The sequence below is a fragment of the Littorina saxatilis genome, linkage group LG15, assembly GCF_037325665.1.
Source record: "Littorina saxatilis isolate snail1 linkage group LG15, US_GU_Lsax_2.0, whole genome shotgun sequence".
In the NCBI taxonomy this organism is placed as follows: Eukaryota; Metazoa; Mollusca; class Gastropoda; order Littorinimorpha; family Littorinidae; genus Littorina; species Littorina saxatilis.
The window spans coordinates 19,428,656-19,449,446 of NC_090259.1; the positions used below are offsets into that span (position 1 = coordinate 19,428,656).

At 39.7% G+C, this 20,791-nt stretch overlaps 2 protein-coding genes across 2 annotated transcripts in view; one reads left to right on the plus strand and one right to left on the minus strand.

Annotated features, from left to right (window-relative positions):
* Positions 1-7,938, minus strand: part of LOC138948775 (uncharacterized) — a 52,113-nt gene extending 44,175 nt beyond the window's left edge. The window contains exon 1 of the mRNA XM_070320385.1: positions 7,811-7,938. Coding sequence (XP_070176486.1) covers positions 7,811-7,922 — 112 coding nt within the window. The 5' untranslated portion in view covers positions 7,923-7,938. The remainder of the gene's footprint in view (positions 1-7,810) is intronic.
* Positions 1-20,791, plus strand: part of LOC138948777 (uncharacterized) — a 408,503-nt gene that overhangs the window by 6,150 nt on the left and 381,562 nt on the right. The window lies entirely within an intron of this gene.

The window sequence follows — 20,791 nt, forward strand, 5'->3', positions numbered from 1 at the left end:
CCCACAGACAAGCAACAATTGAACTGTTGCAAAAAAGTGGTAAAGATCCTAAAACATTCTGGAGAACCATAAGGTCTTTATCAAGGAAAACAACTAATGCTAACACAATAGAAACTGAACAATGGTATGAACACTTTTACAATGTATTCAACACATTCACAGAAACGGACGCAAACAATACTACTGTTGACGAAGCACAAGAGGTAGTAGATGAAAATGAACTAGAGACTACCCAGATGCTGGAATATGACATAACAGAAACAGAGGTTTACGAAGCCATACGAGCATTAAAAAATGGTAAAGCTGCAGGACCAGATGGTGTTATTAGTGAGCTTTTCAAAAATTCAGCTTTTCATGTTGTACCATTCCTAGCCCGGTTCTTCAACAAACTGTTTACATCAGGTTCATATCCTGAAGACTGGTCTGAATCCATCATTCACCCTCTTCATAAAAAAGGGGATATTAACAATCCAGACAATTATAGAGGCATATCATTACTTAATATTTGCAGCAAACTATACAGCTTTATCATAAACAAAAGACTAACTAGTTGGGTAGAATCCAACAACCTATTAAATGAAAGTCAAGCTGGCTTTCGTAAAAAGTACAGTACGACCGATCATATTTTTACTCTATTTGCTATGGTACAAAGACAGTTACTGTCACACAAAAAACTATACGTTGCTTTTATTGACTTCAAGAAGGCCTTCGACTCAGTAGACCGTACAAAGCTGTGGAAGGTGTTGCAAAGCAAAGGAATAAAAGGTAAAATGTACCAAGCCATACTTAGTATGTACAACGTTGTTAAAGCAAAAGTTAGGGCAGGAGCAGAGGTCACTGACCTTTTCATGTGTCCGAGAGGCCTGAAGCAGGGAGAAATAAATAGTCCAATTTTGTTCTCACTTTTCATTAACGAATTGGCGGACGAAATCAAGCGAAAAGGACGACACGGTATACAACTTATCCCAGATTTTATTGAGATATTGATTCTCATGTTCGCAGATGACGTTATTTTGATTTCCGACACTGTGTGCACGGGGTTACAGAACCAGATAAACGTGCTATACCAAACTGCTTGTAATCTTGGCTTGACTGTTAATTTAGAAAAATCTAACATAGTTATCTTCAGAAATGGTGGTCACATTGCAGCGATTGAAAAATGGATGTATGGCAATATCGAAATGGAAACTGTGAACATGTATAAATACTTAGGAATTTACTTTTCTACAAGGTTGACATTTTCTCACACGCTGAACGATTTAGCGCTGCGTGCAAGAAAGGGTGTGATTGGTATTTTTAAGGTACTGTGGACTCTAGGAGAAAGATCACCAAACATATTCTATAAACTATTCGACTCCCAGATCCAGCCCATGCTCAATTATGCGGCAGAAGTCTGGGGCCTTGATGCAGACCATTCACCTATCGAAAAGGTGCATCTGTTTGCCCTTAAGAGGTTTCTGAACACAAGCATGAAAACACCAAACACACTTGTGTATGGAGAAACTGGCAGACACCCGTTATTTGTCAACACGTTTGTTAAGTCCATACGATTTTGGTTGCGCATCCTGAAAATGCCTAGTCATCGATTGCCACAAAAAGCTTATAAAATGCTGCTTTATTTACACGAACAAAATAAAAGAACATGGGCGTCATCAGTTTGCTATGTGCTGTACAAATACGGCTTTGACCAAGTTTGGATTCAACAAGGCGTTGGAAATGAAAATGCGTTCATAACGGAATTCAAGAACAGACTAGTCACATTATACAAGCAAGAGTGGATAGAAACAGTACAAAGTAAAGAACGATTCCTTTTCTATAGCACTTTCAAGTCAGCCTTATCTATGTCTTCATACTTAAATGACCTGAAGCACGTCAAAGCAAGAAACTGCCTGATTAGGTTAAGACTTGGTGTCTCGCCACTCAAAGTGCATCGATTACGACACACTCGGTCGTCAACTGCTGAAGATTACTTGTGTCCATTCTGCGCAAACGAGACCGAAGATGAAATTCACTTTGTTTTGAAATGTCCAAAATATGCTGGTATTCGCGAGTACTACATACCTGCAAAATATTACAACCGCCCATCAAGCTTTAAACTGGCGCTACTTCTAGCGACACCAAACAGATCAATATTACTTAGACTTGCAACCTTCATCATGAACGCGTTTAAAATACGCAGTGAGTGGGGACAGTGAATATGAGATATTGCACGATCTTGTTTTATGTGTATGCTATTTTTGCTGCTTTCTATCGATTGCTTAAAAAACAGTAATAAAGTTTTGTCTTTTTTGAAAACGTTAATGTGATGCTATGTATCAGAGATGCAACGATTATGCATATAACTGCTTGCAGATTTGCGTGTGAAAGGGCATGTGAAGGGATAGATGGAGTGATGAATAGATGGATGACGGATGAATGGTTGGACAGTCAGACGGTTGATTAGATGGATGGAGGACAGAGGGACATGAGATGGATAGAAGGATGGATGGATGGATGGCTGGCTGGATGGATGGATGGATGGATGGATGGATGGACGGAAAGAGGACAGAGAGACATGAGTGAAGTGCGACAGAGACTGGATTTTGTGCTGATGCTTACTGTCCTTTTCCAAACGTTTTGCTGTTGTAAATGCCTGTTTCCACAGTCGTCATGTCGACTGTCATTACGATGATGATGATTTATTTTATTATGATTAATATTACAATGATTATTTTTCATGAAGCATGAATGATGAAAATGTGTACACCCCGAATTGAAATGGGCCCAAGGCCCAATCAATAAACCATCCAGACTCCAGACTCCAGACTCTCTCTCAATGGGGGGGGGGGGGGGGGGGGACTGGGCCCCCTTACCCCCCCCCCTATATCCGCCACTGCACACACACACAAACAATTACAGCGCATTTTGTCATTGTACCCCTCAAAATGGACGCAAAACCTCTCGTATTCTACTGCTCATGAGCTCCACACCTGCATTAGTATAAATGACTCAACAAACAAGTCGCGTAAGGCGAAAATACAACATTTAGTCAAGTAGCTGTCGAACTCACAGAATGAAACTGAACGCAATGCCATTTTTCAGCAAGACCGTATACTCGTAGCATCGTCAGTCCACCGCTCATGGCAAAGGCAGTGAAATTGACAAGAAGAGCGGGGTAGTAGTTGCGCTAAGAAGGATAGCACGCTTTTCTGTACCTCTCATTGTTTTAACTTTCTGAGCGTGGTTTTAATCCAAACATATCATATCTATATGTTTTTGGAATCAGGAACCGACAAGGAATAAGATGAAAGTGTTTTTAAATTGATTTCGACAATTTAATTTTGATAATAATTTTTATATATTTATTTTTCAGAGCTTGTTTTTAATCCAAATATAACATATTTATATGTTTTTGGAATCAGCAAATGATGGAGAATAAGATGAATGTAAATTTGGATCGTTTTATAAATTTTTATTTTTTTTACAATTTTCAGATTTTTAATGACCAAAGTCATTAATTAATTTTTAAGCCACCAAGCTGAAATGCAATACCGAAGTCCGGGCTTCGTCGAAGATTACTTGACCAAAATTTCAATCAATTTGGTTGAAAAATGAGGGCGTGACAGTGCCGCCTCAACTTTCACGAAAAGCCGGATATGACGTCATCAAAGACATTTATCAAAAAAATGAAAAAAACGTTCGGGAATTTCATACCCAGGAACTCTCATGTCAAATTTCATAAAGATCGGTCCAGTAGTTTAGTCTGAATCGCTCTACACACACACACAGACACACACACACACACACACACACACGCACGCACGCACGCACATACACCACGACCCTCGTCTCGATTCCCCCCTCTATGTTAAAACATTTAGTCAAAACTTGGCTAAATGTAAAAAGATACGCACGTTAGCAAAACAAAACAACGTGTTCTGGATAGAGAATTAATTTTTATTGTCTCCTCGTATGTAAAAGTATGTTGCGCCAATTCTGAAGTTTTGTCGGTTTATTAATTGGTACCTGATGTTTTTGTCAGGTCGATTTTTGGGGTACGGTCACGTGGCACCTATAATAGAAATCGTTGATCCAAAAGGTGTACCAGATAGCCAAGTGGAGGACCTTGACTGGCATAGAAAGTTTGAACAAAATGACACGGGAATGAATGTTTTAATTTGGGTACGAAAATGGGTATACAATATTGCTTTTGCACAGTTTATGAAGTTATCGGAAATGAATTTATCTCGGCAATTTGACAGTACTTTCAATTCAGCACTTGCCTGTTTCTTTGTTGTCTGGTGGCTATATCTTGTCGTTGCGCTGCACGTTGCTCTACCCTCCTTCTGTGTCTTCTGATCTGACACGGTGTTTTCTTTTTGAACCCAGCTGTGTGCTTGTCTGATGTGATGTGCGAAGAACAATCACAGTTTGAATTGCCTCGGACGCAATCTTCCACGAAAAAAACCTCGTTGTCTGCAAGCAGGGCTTCTATGGATGCTCTTACGGCAGCTGCTAATCCATACAGTTATTTCCATTTTGTAAGGAGGAATGTCAAATTAGAGCCGCAATCATAGCAGCTGAAAATAGGACCTCCTTGCTCGACGGCAACGTCACGTGACCGAGAGAGAGAGAGAGATATATATATATAGAGAGAGAGAGAGAGAGAAAGAGAGAGAGAGACAGAGACAGACAGAGAGAGACAGAGACAGAAAGAGAGACAGAGAGACGGACAGAGAGACGGACAGAGAGAGAGACAGACAGACAGAGACATAGAGACGGAGAGAGACAAATAGAGAGAGAGAGAGAGAGAGAGAGAGAGAGACAAATAGAGAGAGAGAGAGAGAGAGAGAGAGAGAGAGAGAGAAAGAGAGAGAGAGAGGGAAATCGAACTTTAAATTTTGTTATGGAGGTTGGGAGCCGTAGCTTTAACCTTTCAAAGCGGAGAGTGAAGATTATGCACATACATATTTACAGTAAAACATCTAATGTCACAGATTCAGCGTGTGGCCGTTAAACCACACAATGGTACACATTAAACGGGATACAAAAAATAATACCTTGAACTCTTTCCCCTTTTAGAGTAAACTGGGAAGAGCGAATATGACTTGGAGTTCACCTTTACAAGTCATATCCAGCTTGTCCAATAATTATTCAGACATAGTGTTTCGCTTCTGGAAAATTAACAGCATGGAGACGTTTCCGGTATGTAATGAGAAAAGACTATTGCACGATCGAAAAATATAACAGTAAGCCTATGTCGTTCACCCTAATCTCACTTCTACATTGACCGCAGAAGACATCGTGTCTCAAAAAACTTGTTCGAGAATCAGTGTCACACCAACAAAAGCAAAAACAGCTCCCCAGTACAATATAATTGATTAGTACGTTTCGTTTGCTCCATGTATTTTATCCTTAACCCGAACTCTGTAGCTCTTTTCTGCAAGTTCAATTCTGTACTTCCAGCAAAAGAGCGTGAATGTTTGTTTACATTTTATTAATTTTTGTAATGCTTGTATGTTATTCTTACGAGGAAACTTTTTATATGTAAAATGTTTAATTTTAATGTCTAATGTAAAGCGCCATGAGACTGTCAACCGGCACGGTTGGCCTAGTGGTAAGGCGTCCGCCCCGTGATCAGGAGGTCGTGGGTTCGAACCCCGGCCGGGTCATACCTAAGACTTTAAAATTGGCAATCTAGTGGCTGCTCCGCCTGGCGTCTGGGATTATGGGGTTAGTGCTAGGACTGGTTGGTCCGGTGTCAGAATAATGTGACTGGGTGAGACATGAAGCCTGTGCTGCGACTTCTGTCTTGTGTGTGGCGCACGTTATATGTCAAAGCAGCACCGCCCTGATATGGCCCTTCGTGGTCGGCTGGGCGTTAAGCAAACAAACAAAAAAACAAACAAACAAATGAGACTGCCATTTGGCGGTGAACAGCGCTATAAAAGAATGTTTTATTATTTTTATTTTATTTTTTACTTCGCACTCTCAGGGGCGAAAAGGCATTTATAATATGGACGGACATGAAAATAAAGCCATATGCCGCGGAAAAAAAGCGGCGCGGAGTTATCAAACTTAAGGTTTCCAAAAAACACCTGAGGCCAAATAAAAATATATGTTGGTTTAGGGTAACCCGACCGACCCTATTTTTTCTCGCCGACCCTAAAACTTTGTTTTCATTTCTAAAAAAAACTCACAACTTTTGGCACATTTTGCGAACCATACCGAGATTAAGGGAAGTAACCTCCTTTAAAATCGACTGAATTAAAAAGATAAAAATAAAAATAAAAGCCGACCCACCGACCCTATCTTTTTTGGTCACGTTACCCTAAACCAACATATATTTTTGTTTGGCCTAAACGCAGACATTTCACTTTTGAAAAATAGGACGCTCATACCCGTATTTGAAGGTATTCGTGGTGTGTGCTGACATAATTACATTACCCAAATCAAATGTTGTAACCCTTGCGGTGTTTAGAAAAAAAATTTGGTCCATTATATCCCTTTTCAGTTGTTATCCCTTTGCAGAGGTTTTTGTATCCCTTTTTTTTTAAATTTAACCCAGCGCTATGAATTGGCCGTAACTACAGTGCACCCTGAGTCCCCTTGATGTGATAGAAAAGTAGTTTTACTTGCAAAGTTTGCTAACATGATTTTCATGATTTTTCTTTAAATCTTTTTTTCTTTCATTATTTTGTTATTTTGTTTGAAAAGTCAAAAAGAAAACGAAATGTTCTATAGGGTCGGGAAGAAAAAAATAGGCCCGGTCAGGGAACCTTTTAAACAATTCAACAACAATTTCCCAACCACCAAGTCCCAACCACATCACCCTATCTTCCGACCTTCCCAGACCATAGTATGTAAAGCATATGCGCCGGTAAATACGTTTTTGAACGGCATTTTACACAGAATCAAAAACCAAGAAAAGTAAGTTGTTGGAACGTTGTTATTGACAAATTGGACGTTGTTATTGTTGTTATTGACGTTGTTATTGTTGTTATTGACGTTGTTATTGTTGTTATTGACGTTGGTATTGTTGTTATTGACGTTGTTATTGTTGTTATTGACGTTGTTATTGTTGTTATTGACGTTGTTTTTGGATTTTTTCAGCAATTTACACGTTTTTCAGAATAAGACAAAGCGGTTTCAGCGAACCCGTAGCCCCATTCCGACTCACACAGTGCGCGACTTGCAAGAAAAAGGCTGGCAAAGAGAATGAAAGCTCAAATTAATATGATCCTTACTTTAACAGGACACAATACTCAAGACACAATAGATCCCTGCGCCTTGAGTCCGAGTCTGGAGATACGCGCGCGATATAAGACTTCATATATAATAAGACAATGTAAACAAAACACTATTTAAGACTTATGTGTGTGTGTGTGTGTGTGTGTGTGTGTGTGTGTGTGTGTGTGTGTGTGTGTGTGTGTGTATGTATGTGTGTGTGTGTGTGTGTGTGTGTGTATGTGTATGTGTGTATGTGTGGGAATAGGGGAGTGATGTTGCGAATTTATCACAAAGAACTCAAGGGACATTCGTTGCACTGTAATTTAGACGAAACTGCAATGGTTTTTGTCAGTCTTTATTTCGATTAAAAGAGACCATGAGTAACATTTTCGGAAAAATTGACATGATCTTTTACTGTTCACCGGATAGCTCAACAATCGCTATATATCTCAAATCTTTATCAATGCGTGCATTTCTAAGTTACGTGAGTGAAGTGTATCATGACATCTTTGGGGAATCAAAAATGGTTTATTTTCGGAACCGGGAAAAAAAATCATCAATCTTTCACAACACCACGAAACTTGAAAGCAAATCTACATACCTTTCTCACGAAACCGCACATCCCTGTATTGTTGAGAGCTCACAAGCGGCCATAACATTCCAAAGACAATTAGGCCAGTGGGGAAACTCCACCGTCTATGAACGTTCGACATGTTGACCACAAAAAAAGTACCAAAGGTCTTCCTGGTTCAAGCTGATTTATACAAGCAATAGTGGTACCCGTGCTACGCACTTTGTGTGCTGCGCATGCGATGTCATTTTGTTGGTTATGTGCTTGTGAAAATGTTGTTTGCACCCCTCCCCCCCCCCCGCACATTATCCCGCATATAATGAATTATATTCTCTTGGGGAGCATGGGTTTCAATACATTTTGTTATTAATGAGATGCCATTTCATGATATGTGTGAATTTATATATTTAATCATTTTAACTTTATGTAATCAATGTTTGTATCTTATTAAACGAAGATCTAATGAGTTAAGGTGTTTGTTGCCATGAGTGTTTGTAGCAAGTTTGATGATTGGGAATTGCCATAGCTCAGTCTGGGATAGTTTGTACTCGTCCCCAAACAACTGAAGGACCATAGTTTGTTTACAGAAAGCTATAGACTGAGCCGTGAGATCCAGCCATTTATCTTGCCAGAGATCCGCATGGGATGTGTTGTTGATACTTGCAAAATTTAACAAAGCAGCTATTTTGAAAAATATTTACTTAAACCAACAATACATCCATGTGGAGCACTGGTTACTTGAGGGATTACTGTGGTAATTGTGACCAAACGCCGCAAAAGGAAATCACACAATATCACAATTGTAATCATTTTAACACTTTAATAAAATTAACGAAAGAGATTATTAAAAATTGAAAAACCAAATTTATTTCACAAAAAAACACCAACAAAATAGTAGTTTTGTTATGACACGATAGTGACATCTCAAACACACACACACACACACACACACACACACACACACAATCGAGTGCAGCATCCATGAACACACACACAGACAAACACACACACAATAAATGTACGTCCAATGGAACGTGTGCGCGTGTGTGTGGATGCTGTTTTCAGGTAATAGAACCCCCCACATGTATGGCCTATGCCATGGGTTAGAGAAGTAGAAAAAGCAAGATTCGTTCACATGTAATGCGCCATGGGTCATAGATACTTACGAAATGGAAATCTAAAACGTCCAAAATATATAATGATTCAAACGCATATTCAGACCTGGGAACCCCTGTTTTGCACTTTGACTATTCTGTTTCTCAAACAAACTTGGTGTATTATCAAAAAAATGAGCGTACTCCACACAGCGTGTGTCCATGATTAAAACATGCCTCATGCGCGTCAAAATGGCGGGGGGAGACTGCAAATTCTCTATCTCTATAGTATAACCCCTGTGGCAGAATACAGCAAGGTTAGGAACACTTTACGAAAGTTTTACAGACTGATAAATGGGATTTACCTGTAGAGCCAGTTGATGCGACAGCAGATTGACAGCTGTCTCGATTCAAAGCTGGGCAGAAGCAAGCGGTCCGAATGTTGCCACGCTTTAGGTCTGACTAAAGACTGCGCGACCGCACGCGACTATACAAACAAACAAAATAAAATACAGCAGGAATGACGTTTGCATGAATCCATGATTACGTCTACATGAACAACAGTGATAAAAGTGCGCATCTCTTCCCAGCCGTGCAGCGCTTTGAAAGTTGGAAGCATTAAAATTTAAACGGGTAAAAGCCATCGTGAAGATACGAAAAAAAGGTATGACGTCTAAAATACATAATGATTCAAACGCATAGTATAACAACAGAAAATATATTCATGGTTCACACACACACACACACACACACAATCGAGTGCACACATCCATGCTTATTTAAAGTCATGTACACACACACACACACACACACACACACACACACATACATGGCATCAAGCAATACACAATTAAATGACACATATGGAAAACGTATAATGAACATGAACATGGCAAGTAATTCACACCGTTACCTACTATAAAATTGATGATATATATATACCACTCACTTGCTATTCGCCTAAAAGCTTGCAGTGTGCTGTGACACATATAAGAAACCAGAAGAAAAAAGGACTTTACTTTGGCGAAAAGAGCATATGCTGCTTATTTTTGTACATAACTGCTATAACTGTATTTTTTCCGAACACTTACATGTAAAAAACATGGAGATATATCTTACCATTTCACTAAGACAGCCAAAATAACGGTCAAATTAAGGGGAGATCATGATGACGTACATGTCTATGGTTGCACCGTGGGGAAATATTTAGTCGCTGGAACCTATAAGGTTATACGGCGACTTATCAGATGATAATGTTTCGAACTTATCTTTTAAAAATTAAGTAAACAAATCTATGGAATATTTTGGAGTTCCATTAACAGATAAACAGATCTATCTATCTTCTTATTATTTTAGGTTCGTCTGGGGTAGAGAAATAAAACACACAGCTAGGTTCGTCTGAGGTGCGGTCGCGTAGTGTTTAGTCAAACCGTTCGCTTTCGGCCAATGGGATAGCTGGGATATTCTGTCTGCTACGACATTTCACGTTAAAAAGGCCTCAAAAAGCCATTTCGCTTTCGAAGTCGTCAATCTAACCCAGCCTATCGTCTTCATCGCGATCCGTTACTACGGGAAAACCGAGGGACAGGGTCCAAACCGGCGGGGTTTGGTAGGAGATACGTCCACACGGCGAAAAAGGCCACGCGTATTGAAGTTGAAGAAGAACCAATCACAGATCTCTTTCGGCGAGGTCAAAGTTCAGGTCAAAGTTCACTGTTGTCTGCTCAAATTTGCGAGACAAACCTCTTCAAACTTTGTTCGTGGACAAAATTGGAAGTCGGGACCTAGCGGAATCGATTTCCTGGGTCACGTTGGCATAGTAACCGAAGGAGAAGGCACAAATCCGCGCGGTTTGGTCACAGGAATCGAAAAACCACCGAAAACCCTACCAGTATTATATAGTAGATGGTTTTTCTGTACAGTGGAACCCTCCTTCTGCCTTTAAAAAAATGTGTACACTACATTGGTGTGTGCACGTTAAAGATCCCACGATTGACAAAGGGGTCTTTCCTGGCAAAATTGTATAGGCATAGATAAAAAAAAAATGTCCAACAAATACCCGTGTGACTTGGAATAATAGGCCGTGAAAAGTAAATATTCGCCGTAATGGCTTGAGATTTACTGGCCGATGTGAATGCGTGATATATTGTGTAAAAAATTCTATCTCACACGGCAGAAATTAATATGTAAAGCGCTTAGAGAACGTCAAGCGCTATATAAATCTCCCATATAAATAAATAAATTGGGCGGGGATGTAGCTCAGTCGGTAGCGCTCTGGATTTGTATCCAGTTGGCCGCTGTCAGCGTGAGTTCGTCCCCACGTTCGGCGAGAGATTTATTTCTCAGAGTCAACTTTGTGTGCAGATTCTCCTCGGTGTCCGAACACCCCCGTGTGTACACGCAAGCACAAGACCAAGTGCGCAACGAAAAAGATCCTGTAATCCATGTCAGAGTTCGGTGGGTTATAGAAACACGAAAATACCCAGCATGCTTTCTAGATCCTCCGAAAGCGGCGTATGGCTGCCTAAATGGCGGGGTAAAAACGGTCATACACGTAAAAGCCGTGGGAGTTTCAGCCCATGAACGAACAATAAATAAATTTAAGACTCCTTCTCTATAATGGCACCCTTCTCTCGAAAAAAGTTCTTTGTTTAGTTCTGTGTTTTTCCTGTTTTGTTCAGTAATGTGTTGGTGTATCTGTTATTGTTTGTTTTTTCAACCGTCTTGGGGACATTGTGTGGTTAGTGCTACTGTGTGTCCAGATTCCACACTGATAAGCATTGCGCTGCTTTGAGCGCACTGTGCGTAATTTAACAACATGAATACATCTAGTCGCCTATCGCCCTCTTCAACTCACACAAAGAAGGACGCATGCACACACACACACACACACACACACACACACAGACGCATTAAGACACCACGTCCCAACCGCTCCCCCCCCCCCCCCACCTCTCTCTCTCATACACACTGTCTCTCTCTCTCTTTCCATCCCCCTCTCTCTCTCTGTCCCTCTCTCTCTTTCCCTCCCTCCCTCCCTCTCTCTCTCTTTCCCTCCCTTCCTCTCTCTCTCTCTCTTTCCCCCTCTCTTCTCTCTCTTTCTCTCTCTTTTTCTCCCTCCCTCTCTTTCTCCTTCTCTCTCTTTCCCTTTCTCTTTCTCTCTCTCTCTTTCTCTCCCTCCTTCTCAAACACACGTCCGCAGTAAGGAATAACTATAACCTGACCACATAAAATCAAATAAAGAAAAAGAAAATGATCGATGTTTAAAGCCGAAACACCAGTCATTCAGGATTCAGGGACGTTGCTAGATGTTTGTCTACGGTAAAGTTGCCGAAATATCAATACAAGTGCGTAAGGCGAGAGTTTAATCACTATCAGCAGATGAACAAGTCGCGTAAGGCGAAATTACTACATTTAGTCAAGCTGTCGAACTCACAGAATAAGACTAAACGCACTGCATTTTTCTCCAAGACCAAAAACCATCATCAGTCCCCCGCTCGAGAAAAAGGCAGTGACATTGACAAGCCAGTATAGCGCGGTAGTGGTTACGCTGAGCAGGATAGCACGCTTTTCTGTATCTCTATTCTTTTTAACTTTCTGAGCTTGTTTTTAATCCAAACATAACATATGTATATGTTTTTGGAATCAGGCACCGACAATGAATAAGATGAAATTGTTTTTAAATCGATTTCAGACAATTGATTTTAATCATAATTTTCATATTTTTAATTTTCTGAGCTTGTTTTTAATATAACACATTTTTATGTTTTTGGAATCACAAATTGACGAAGAATAAGATGACATTATCTTTGGATCATTTTATAAAAAAATAATTTTAAATATAATTTTCAGATTTTTAATGACCAAACTCATTAATTAATGTTTAAGCCTCCAAGCTGAAATGCAATACCAAAGTTTGGCCTCCGTTCAAAATTGCTTGACCAAAATTTCAATCCATTTGCTTAAAAAATGAAGGCGTGACAGTGCCGCCTGAGCTTTTACAACCCGTCGCGATATAACCTTCGTGGTTGAAAACGACGTTAAACACCAAATAAAGAAAGAAAGCTTTTACAAAAAGCCGGATATGACGTCATCAAAGACATCTATCGAAAAAAAACCACATTGTGGGGATATCATACCCAGGAACTTTCATGTGAAGTTTCATGAAGATCGGTCCAATAGTTTTCTCTGAATCGCTCTACGCACACACACACACACACATACACGTACACACACACATACATACACCACACCCTCGTCTCGATTCCCCGTCTATGTTAAAACATTTAGTCAAAACTTGACTATATGTAAAAAGGGAAGACTTCCGAGGAACTCACGTAATATTATTTCAGTATTGCGGCGTACCGCTCTTGTTACAAGCCCACCCCATGCCATTTAACACCTTCGAACACGTCATCTGTTGTAATGTTTCATCATATTATTGACGTTGGCGTACATGACTTAACTTGTGAGACAAACAAGTGCGGGTGCACTGAAAGAACACGTATGTGCGTGCACTCTAAGTATGTAGGGGAAGGGCCCCCAATAATGAACCACCTCTTGTTGTATGACAATGCAGGAACGCTCAGAAATAATTGTATTTACCACAGTTTGGTTGTTTGTTTGTTTGCTTAACGCCCAGTCCACCACGAAGGGCCATATCAGGGCGGTGCTGCTTTCACATTTAACGTGCGCCACACACAAGACACGCACAGGCTTCATGTCTCACCCAGTCACATTATTCTGACACCGGACCAACCAGTCCTAGCACTAACCCCTTTATGCCAGACGCCAGGCGGAGCAGCCACTAGATTGCCAATGTTAAAGTCTTAGGTATGACCCGGCCGGGGTTCGAACCCACGACCTCCCGCTCACTGGGCGGACGCCTTACCACTAGGCCACCGTGTTGTATTTACCACAGTTACTCTCTCGATAACTTGCACATGTCAAAACAGCCGTGAACGCACAAACCACAAACCTATTAGGCTTTTTTTTCTCTTTTATACTTCTGACTGCGTTTACTTTCAATATGACGCTGAAAACGGACTAGACTAGTTTTCGTCGAGCTGACCGCATACAAAAAAGTAATCCAATACACACATAACACTTTAATTGTTGCATATTAGTTGTGTTGGCCCCGTTTTTCTTGCGCAAAAAAATAAAAAATAAAAAATCTCGAAGTATGTATGTGTATCACCTTTAAAAAAAGAGAAGAAAAACAAGTCGCGTAAGGCGAAATTACTACATTTAGTCAAGCTGTCGAACTCACGGAATGAAACTGAACGCACTGTAGTTTTTTCACCAAGACAGTACAGCTTCGTCAATCCCCGCGAGAAGGAAATCGCTCACCTCCCACGTGCAAAACGCAGTGATATGCACACATCAGAATAGCGCGGTAGCGTATTGTGCTAAGCAGAAAAGCGCGCTTTTCTGTATCGTGTTAACTTTCTGAGCTTGTTTTGAATACAACCTATCATATCTATATGTTTTTGGAATCAGGAAACGATAAAGAATAAGATGAAATCATTTTTGGATCGATTTTTAAATTTTAATCGTAAGACTAATAAATCTATGTTCGTTAATTGTGATCACATTTTAAGAGTAAACATGACATATGTATATATTTTTAGAATCAGAATGTCATGAAGAATACGATGCAATCAATTTTAAATCTGTTTGCGAAAAATCGATTTTAATTACAACTTTAATGAGCAAACTCATTGATTAATTTGTAAGCCTCCAAGCTGAAATGCAATACCAAAGTCCGGGCGTCGTCGAAGATTACTTGACCAAAATTTCAACCAATTTGGTTTGAAAATGAGAGCGTGACAGTGCCGCCTCAACTTTCACGAAAAGCCGGATATGACGTCATCAAAGACATTTATCAAAAAAATGAAAAAAATTGTCTAGGGATATCATGCTCAGGAACTCCCATGTAAAATGTCATGAAGATCGGCCTAGTAGTTTTCTCTAAATCGCTCTACATACACATACACCACGTACACCCTCGTCTCGATTCCCCCCTCTGCGTTAAAATATTCAGTCAAAACTTGACTAAATGTAACAAGTCGCGTAAGGCGAAAATACAATATTTAGTCAAGTAGCTGTCGAACTCACAGAATGAAACTGAACGCAATGCCATTTTTCAGCAAGACCGTATACTCGTAGCATCGTCAGTCCACCGCTCATGGCAAAGGCAGTGAAATTGACAAGAAGAACGGGGTAGTAGTTGCGCTAAGAAGGATAGCACGCTTTTCTGTACCTCTCTTTGTTTTAACTTTCTGAGCGTGTTTTTAATCCAAACATATCATATCTATATGTTTTTGGAATCAGGAACTGACAAGGAATAAGATGAAAGTGTTTTTAAATTGATTTCGAAATTTTAATTTTGATAATAATTTTTATATTTTTAATTTTCAGAGCTTGTTTTTAATCCGAATATAACATATTTATATGTTTTTGGAATCAGCAAATGATGGAGAATAAGATAAACGTAAATTTGGATCGTTTTATAAATTTTTATTTTTTTTTACAATTTTCAGATTTTTAATGACCAAAGTCATTAATTAATTTTTAAGCCACCAAGCTGAAATGCAATACCGAAGTCCGGGCTTCGTCGAAGATTACTTGACCAAAATTTCAACCAATTTGGTTGAAAAATGAGGGCGTGACAGTGCCGCCTCAACTTTCACGAAAAGCCGGATATGACGTCATCAAAGACATTTATCAAAAAAATGAAAAAAACGTATGGGGATTTCATACCCAGGAACCCTCATGTCAAATTTCATAAAGATCGGTCCAGTAGTTTAGTCTGAATCGCTCTACACACACACACAGACACACACACACACACACGCACACACGCACATACACCACGACCCTCGTTTCGATTCCCCCTCTACGTTAAAACATTTAGTCAAAACTTGACTAAATGTAAAAAGAACGGGTTCAGTCATCAACAAAAAAACATCCTAAAATCAACCTATTATAGCAAGCGCTCAAGCTTTCAGAAACATATTAAAGAGATTTATTTACGTGCTGGTTGCAAATACTAGTGACTTTTTTTCTGTTTAAATTGATTAGTTCCTGTAGTTTCCCGTTGTGCTTCAAGTAATTTTTTTTTTTAATCGAACTGATACAAATAGATCTATTTTATATTTGAATTTGAATTAGTCGAAGTCGTATACTGTGCTGCATTGCGTTATTTTGAAGTAAAGTCGTGTTTTTTTCTTTTAACAGTATTTCGTGATGGCATATCCTGCTTCTCTCATCTTTAAAAGTGCGTATGAATTCGCGATAGATGAATGTGTACAAAAGCTGTTATTATGTGTATGTGTTCAAAGCTGTTTATTTGTGTATGTCACACACACAACCAAAAACACACACACACATTCACTTACTAATACACACATTTGCAGGCACGCAACCCTAATAGTAGTGTTCATAAACAAGAAAATCCTTTTCATACCAGTTTATTTTCATACAAAGAAGAACAATCAAATGGTTTCTGTTTGGTCAAGGGAAAAGTATCACTGTTAATGCTGTGGAATTTGTTGGGCGAAGGCATTACGGAAATGAATCAAATTCGTGTGCTTAGTCCGAAATAATAAGGACGTGTGCAACATCATTAGAAATTTTGCAAGCCTCAAGCGTAAAACTCTGAATACTTTTCTTGACCACAACAAAAAATAACTCAAAACAGGTACGGTCCAGCCGTTCAGTCTTTTGAAACATCTTGATATAGCCAGCTGCGCAAACGTAACGGTTAGTAATGAATTTAAAGTACATTTCTTCCCATGTAACGGCATCGTGTCAGGCACCACAGAATTGCTCAGGCTTTTACGTGGAATAAGAGAATCCTTCCACTTAAACACCATCATTCAACGGTCTTGCCATTCTATGTGCAAAGTGGGAGCATTTTTGTTGTTGTTGAATTGACATCGTAACTTCATTTTTGTTCCTTCCGTTTTCATTTCTATTCATGTCTCAGTCTACGGCATCTTATTAGGGTCATACAGCGACGACCCATCCGGAATGGTGTGCTGGTTACAACCGTCGCCATGACAACAGAAGGAGCATGCGCGGAGAGGAGTTCCGGGTCTGCCCGTCGCCCTATCGTCCAGCAAGAAACAGTCTGCCAGACCAGCCGTCTTCTGCCACCATTGCGAGTCACACACGTTACGCTGAACGCAGCTGCCAAAGCAAAGAAAATGTTTTATTACTATAGATATTGTAACAAATGTGAAACTAACTGGTAACTTTGCACCTAACAGAACTGATTGTCGTTTAGTAGCTGCAAATGTTACTTTTGAGATGAGAAACCTGTGATACAGACTTCTTTGGATTTACTCGTACACTCCGACTCGTACACCGATTAACAGTTCCGCGGCCATTTTAGATTCGCAAATGCGCACATCTTTTTTTACGAGCTCTTTTGCTTCTTCTTCCTTTTCCGATTTCCTTTTTTTTGTGTGGAGAAAATGCGCATCCGCAGATCGTTTTTACATTTAGTCAAGTTTTGACTAAATGTTTTAACATAGAGGGGGAATCGAGACGAGGGTCGTGGTGTATGTGTGTGTGTGTGTGTGTGTGTGTGTGTGTGTATCTGTGTGTGTGTGTAGAGCGATTCAGACTAAACTACTGGGCCGATCTTTATAAAATTTGACATGAGAGTTCCTGGGTATGATATCCCCGGACATTTTTTTCATTTTTTCGATAAATACCTTTGATGACGTCATATCCGGCTTTTTGTAAAAGTTGAGGCGGCACTGTCACACCCTCATTTTTCAATTAAATTGATTGAAATTTTGGCAAAGCAATCTTCGACAAAGGCCGGGGTTTGGTATTGCATTTCAGCTTGGTGGCTTAAAAACTAATGAGTGAGTTTGGTCATTAAAAATCGGAAACTTGTAATTAAAATTATTTTTTATTAAACGATCCAAAAACAATTTCATCTTATTCTTCGTCATTTTCTGATTCCAAAAACATATACATATGTTATATTTGGATTAAAAACAAGCTCTGAAAATTAAAAATATAAAAATTATGATCAAATTAAATTTCCGAAATTGATTTAAAAACTATTTCATCTTATTCCTTGTCGGTTCCTGATTCCAAAAACATATAGATATGATATGTTTGGATTAAAAACACGCTCAGAAACTTAAAACGAAGAGAGGTACAGTAAAGCGTGCTATGAAGCACAGCGCAACCGCTGCCGCGCCAAACAGGCTCGTCACTTTCACTGCCTTTTGCACTAGCGGCGGACTACGTTCAGTTTCATTCTGTGAGTTCCACAGCTTGACTAAATGTAGTAATTTCGCCTTACGCGACTTGTTTCTTCTTCTTCCTGTTCCGGTTGATTTGAGAAAGCGTAGATTCAGTCGGCAGAAAGTGCACTTTTGTAGTCTTCCAGCCCTGAAGTTGCTTTTGAGTGTTTGAAGAAAGAGTGTAAAGGTTCTAAGAATTACCTCGGGCACACAAACACGCGATTTTCCTTTTTATATTTAGTCAAGTTTTGACTAAATATTTTAACATCGAGGGGGAATCGAAACGAGGGTCGTGGTGTATGTGCGTGTGTGTGTGTGTCTGTGTGTGTGTGTGTGTAGAGCGATTCAGACTAAACTACTGGACCGATCTTTATGAAATTTGACATGAGAGTTCCTGGGTATGAAATCCCCATACGTTTTTTTCATTTTTTTGATAAATGTCTTTGATGACGTCATATCCGGCTTTTCGTGAAAGTTGAGGCGGCACTGTCACGCCCTCATTTTTCAACCAAATTGGTTGAAATTTTGGTCAAGTAATCTTCGACGAAGCCCGGACTTCGGTATTGCATTTCAGGGTGGTGGCTTAAAAATTAATTAATGACTTTGGTCATTAAAAATCTGAAAATTGTAAATAAAAATAAAAATTTATAAAACGATCCAAATTTACGTTTATCTTATTCTCCATCATTTGCTGATTCCAAAAACATATAAATATGTTATATTCGGATTAAAAACAAGCTCTGAAAATTAAATATATAAAAATTATTATCAAAATTAAATTGTCCAAATCAATTTAAAAACACTTTCATCTTATTCCTTGTCGGTTCCTGATTCCAAAAACATATAGATATGATATGTTTGGATTAAAAACACGCTCAGAAAGTTAAAACAAAGAGAGGTACAGAAAAGCGTGCTATCCTTCTTAGCGCAACTACTACCCCGCTCTTCTTGTCAATTTCACTGCCTTTGCCATGAGCGGTGGACTGACGATGCTACGAGTATACGGTCTTGCTGAAAAATGGCATTGCGTTCAGTTACATTCTGTGAGTTCGACAGCTACTTGACTAAATATTGTATTTTCGCCTTACGCGACTTGTTTTTCCCTTTGATTTGAACGCGTGCGCAGATCGTTTTTGCGAGTGTGTTTGTACTTCTTCCTATACACCAGTTAACAGTTCCGCGGCCATTTTAGATCTCGCACATGCGCACTTCTTTTATCGCGAGCAGATTCGACTTATTTCCTTTTCCGGGTGATGCGCATATCGTTTTTCGGCATGTTTATGTCTTTTTTTCCTTTTCCGGTTGATTTCACCGCACGCGCAGATCGTGTTATTCGCCCACGTTTCTACGCAAGGGACACCACTCCGGCGCACTACTCCACCCGTTGAAAGGGGGAAATATTTTCTTCAGTACAAGTAGTCTTTATGAATAAACAATTAACAAGAAGGACGTTGTAAATTCATTCAATGCAGATAAAATAAGAAATATGTTTGACGAACTTGTTCTGTTCTTATTCACATGACAAAATATGTGAAGATCGAGAGATGTTATTAAAAAACCGTGTTCCAGGCAACTCGCAAACAGATAACCGCTGTGTATTTCACCACAACCCAACGCAAAGGAAACATGACACACTACTATTTGGCATACCTTTTTGCATTCATTGAACTTTCCCCAATAAATTCGGCTCACATCAGTCGTACTAAAAGTTTGTCAAAACACGACACACAGGCGATAACAAATGCCCACCTGAACTTGTGGTTCGCAACAACACACTAACGACCGTCGAGGCACGTAATGAATTTTACAATCTTCCGACCACCATTTTTTAAGTCGGTTACTCCCATTACTGCAACCAGTAACACAGCATGTTGACGCCATCACTAATTTGGATGTAACGTGAGGTTTTTGTTATAACGTAGAGGAAAACACACCGTCCCGTTCAATTGCTTCCATCACGTTGAGCAGACGATGCAGCGGTTGCTCGTCGAAATTTCTCGTCCAACCAGAATCGCTTTGGGTATCACGTGAGTTTTCCTTCTTTGTACCATGTAAGTGCCGAAACTGTTAACTGGTGTATTCCGCTTAATTTGTACTTCTTCCTCTTCCGCTTTCCTTCTTCGTTCCGTGAAAACGCCGAAACTGTTAAAGGCACAGTAAGCCTCCCGTAAACCATCACAGAGCTCCCCGAGCGTCTAAATACAGTACAAGCATACTTCCATTTGAACGCTCACCGAACGGGAACATCCTGGCTGCTTTCTGTCGAGCGTGAGACATTTTCCAAGAATTTATTTTCGTGGACTTGGTCCTCTACAACAATGGCGCCTCGTTTTGGTGCTAGACCTAACTTTTAAAATCTAAATAATAAATTGACAGCTTGTTACACAAACATTCTTTAATCATAAAAGAATTCGTTTTTCATCAAGACAAGATCAGAACAATTCGAAGTTGTGAAAGTTTAAAAAAAGAAAAGCCCGGAAGCAGGGTCACGCAAGGGTCGTGGCAGACGACGGTTTTATCAGTGCAAATCGCCGTTCCTCTCAACAGTCAAAAGCCATCGCTAGAGTTCTTGTGAACCACAGCCGTTGTTTCGTGCATAAAAAACGTGCTTTTGTAGATAAGCTCACGTCGAGTCGCATTCAAATGAC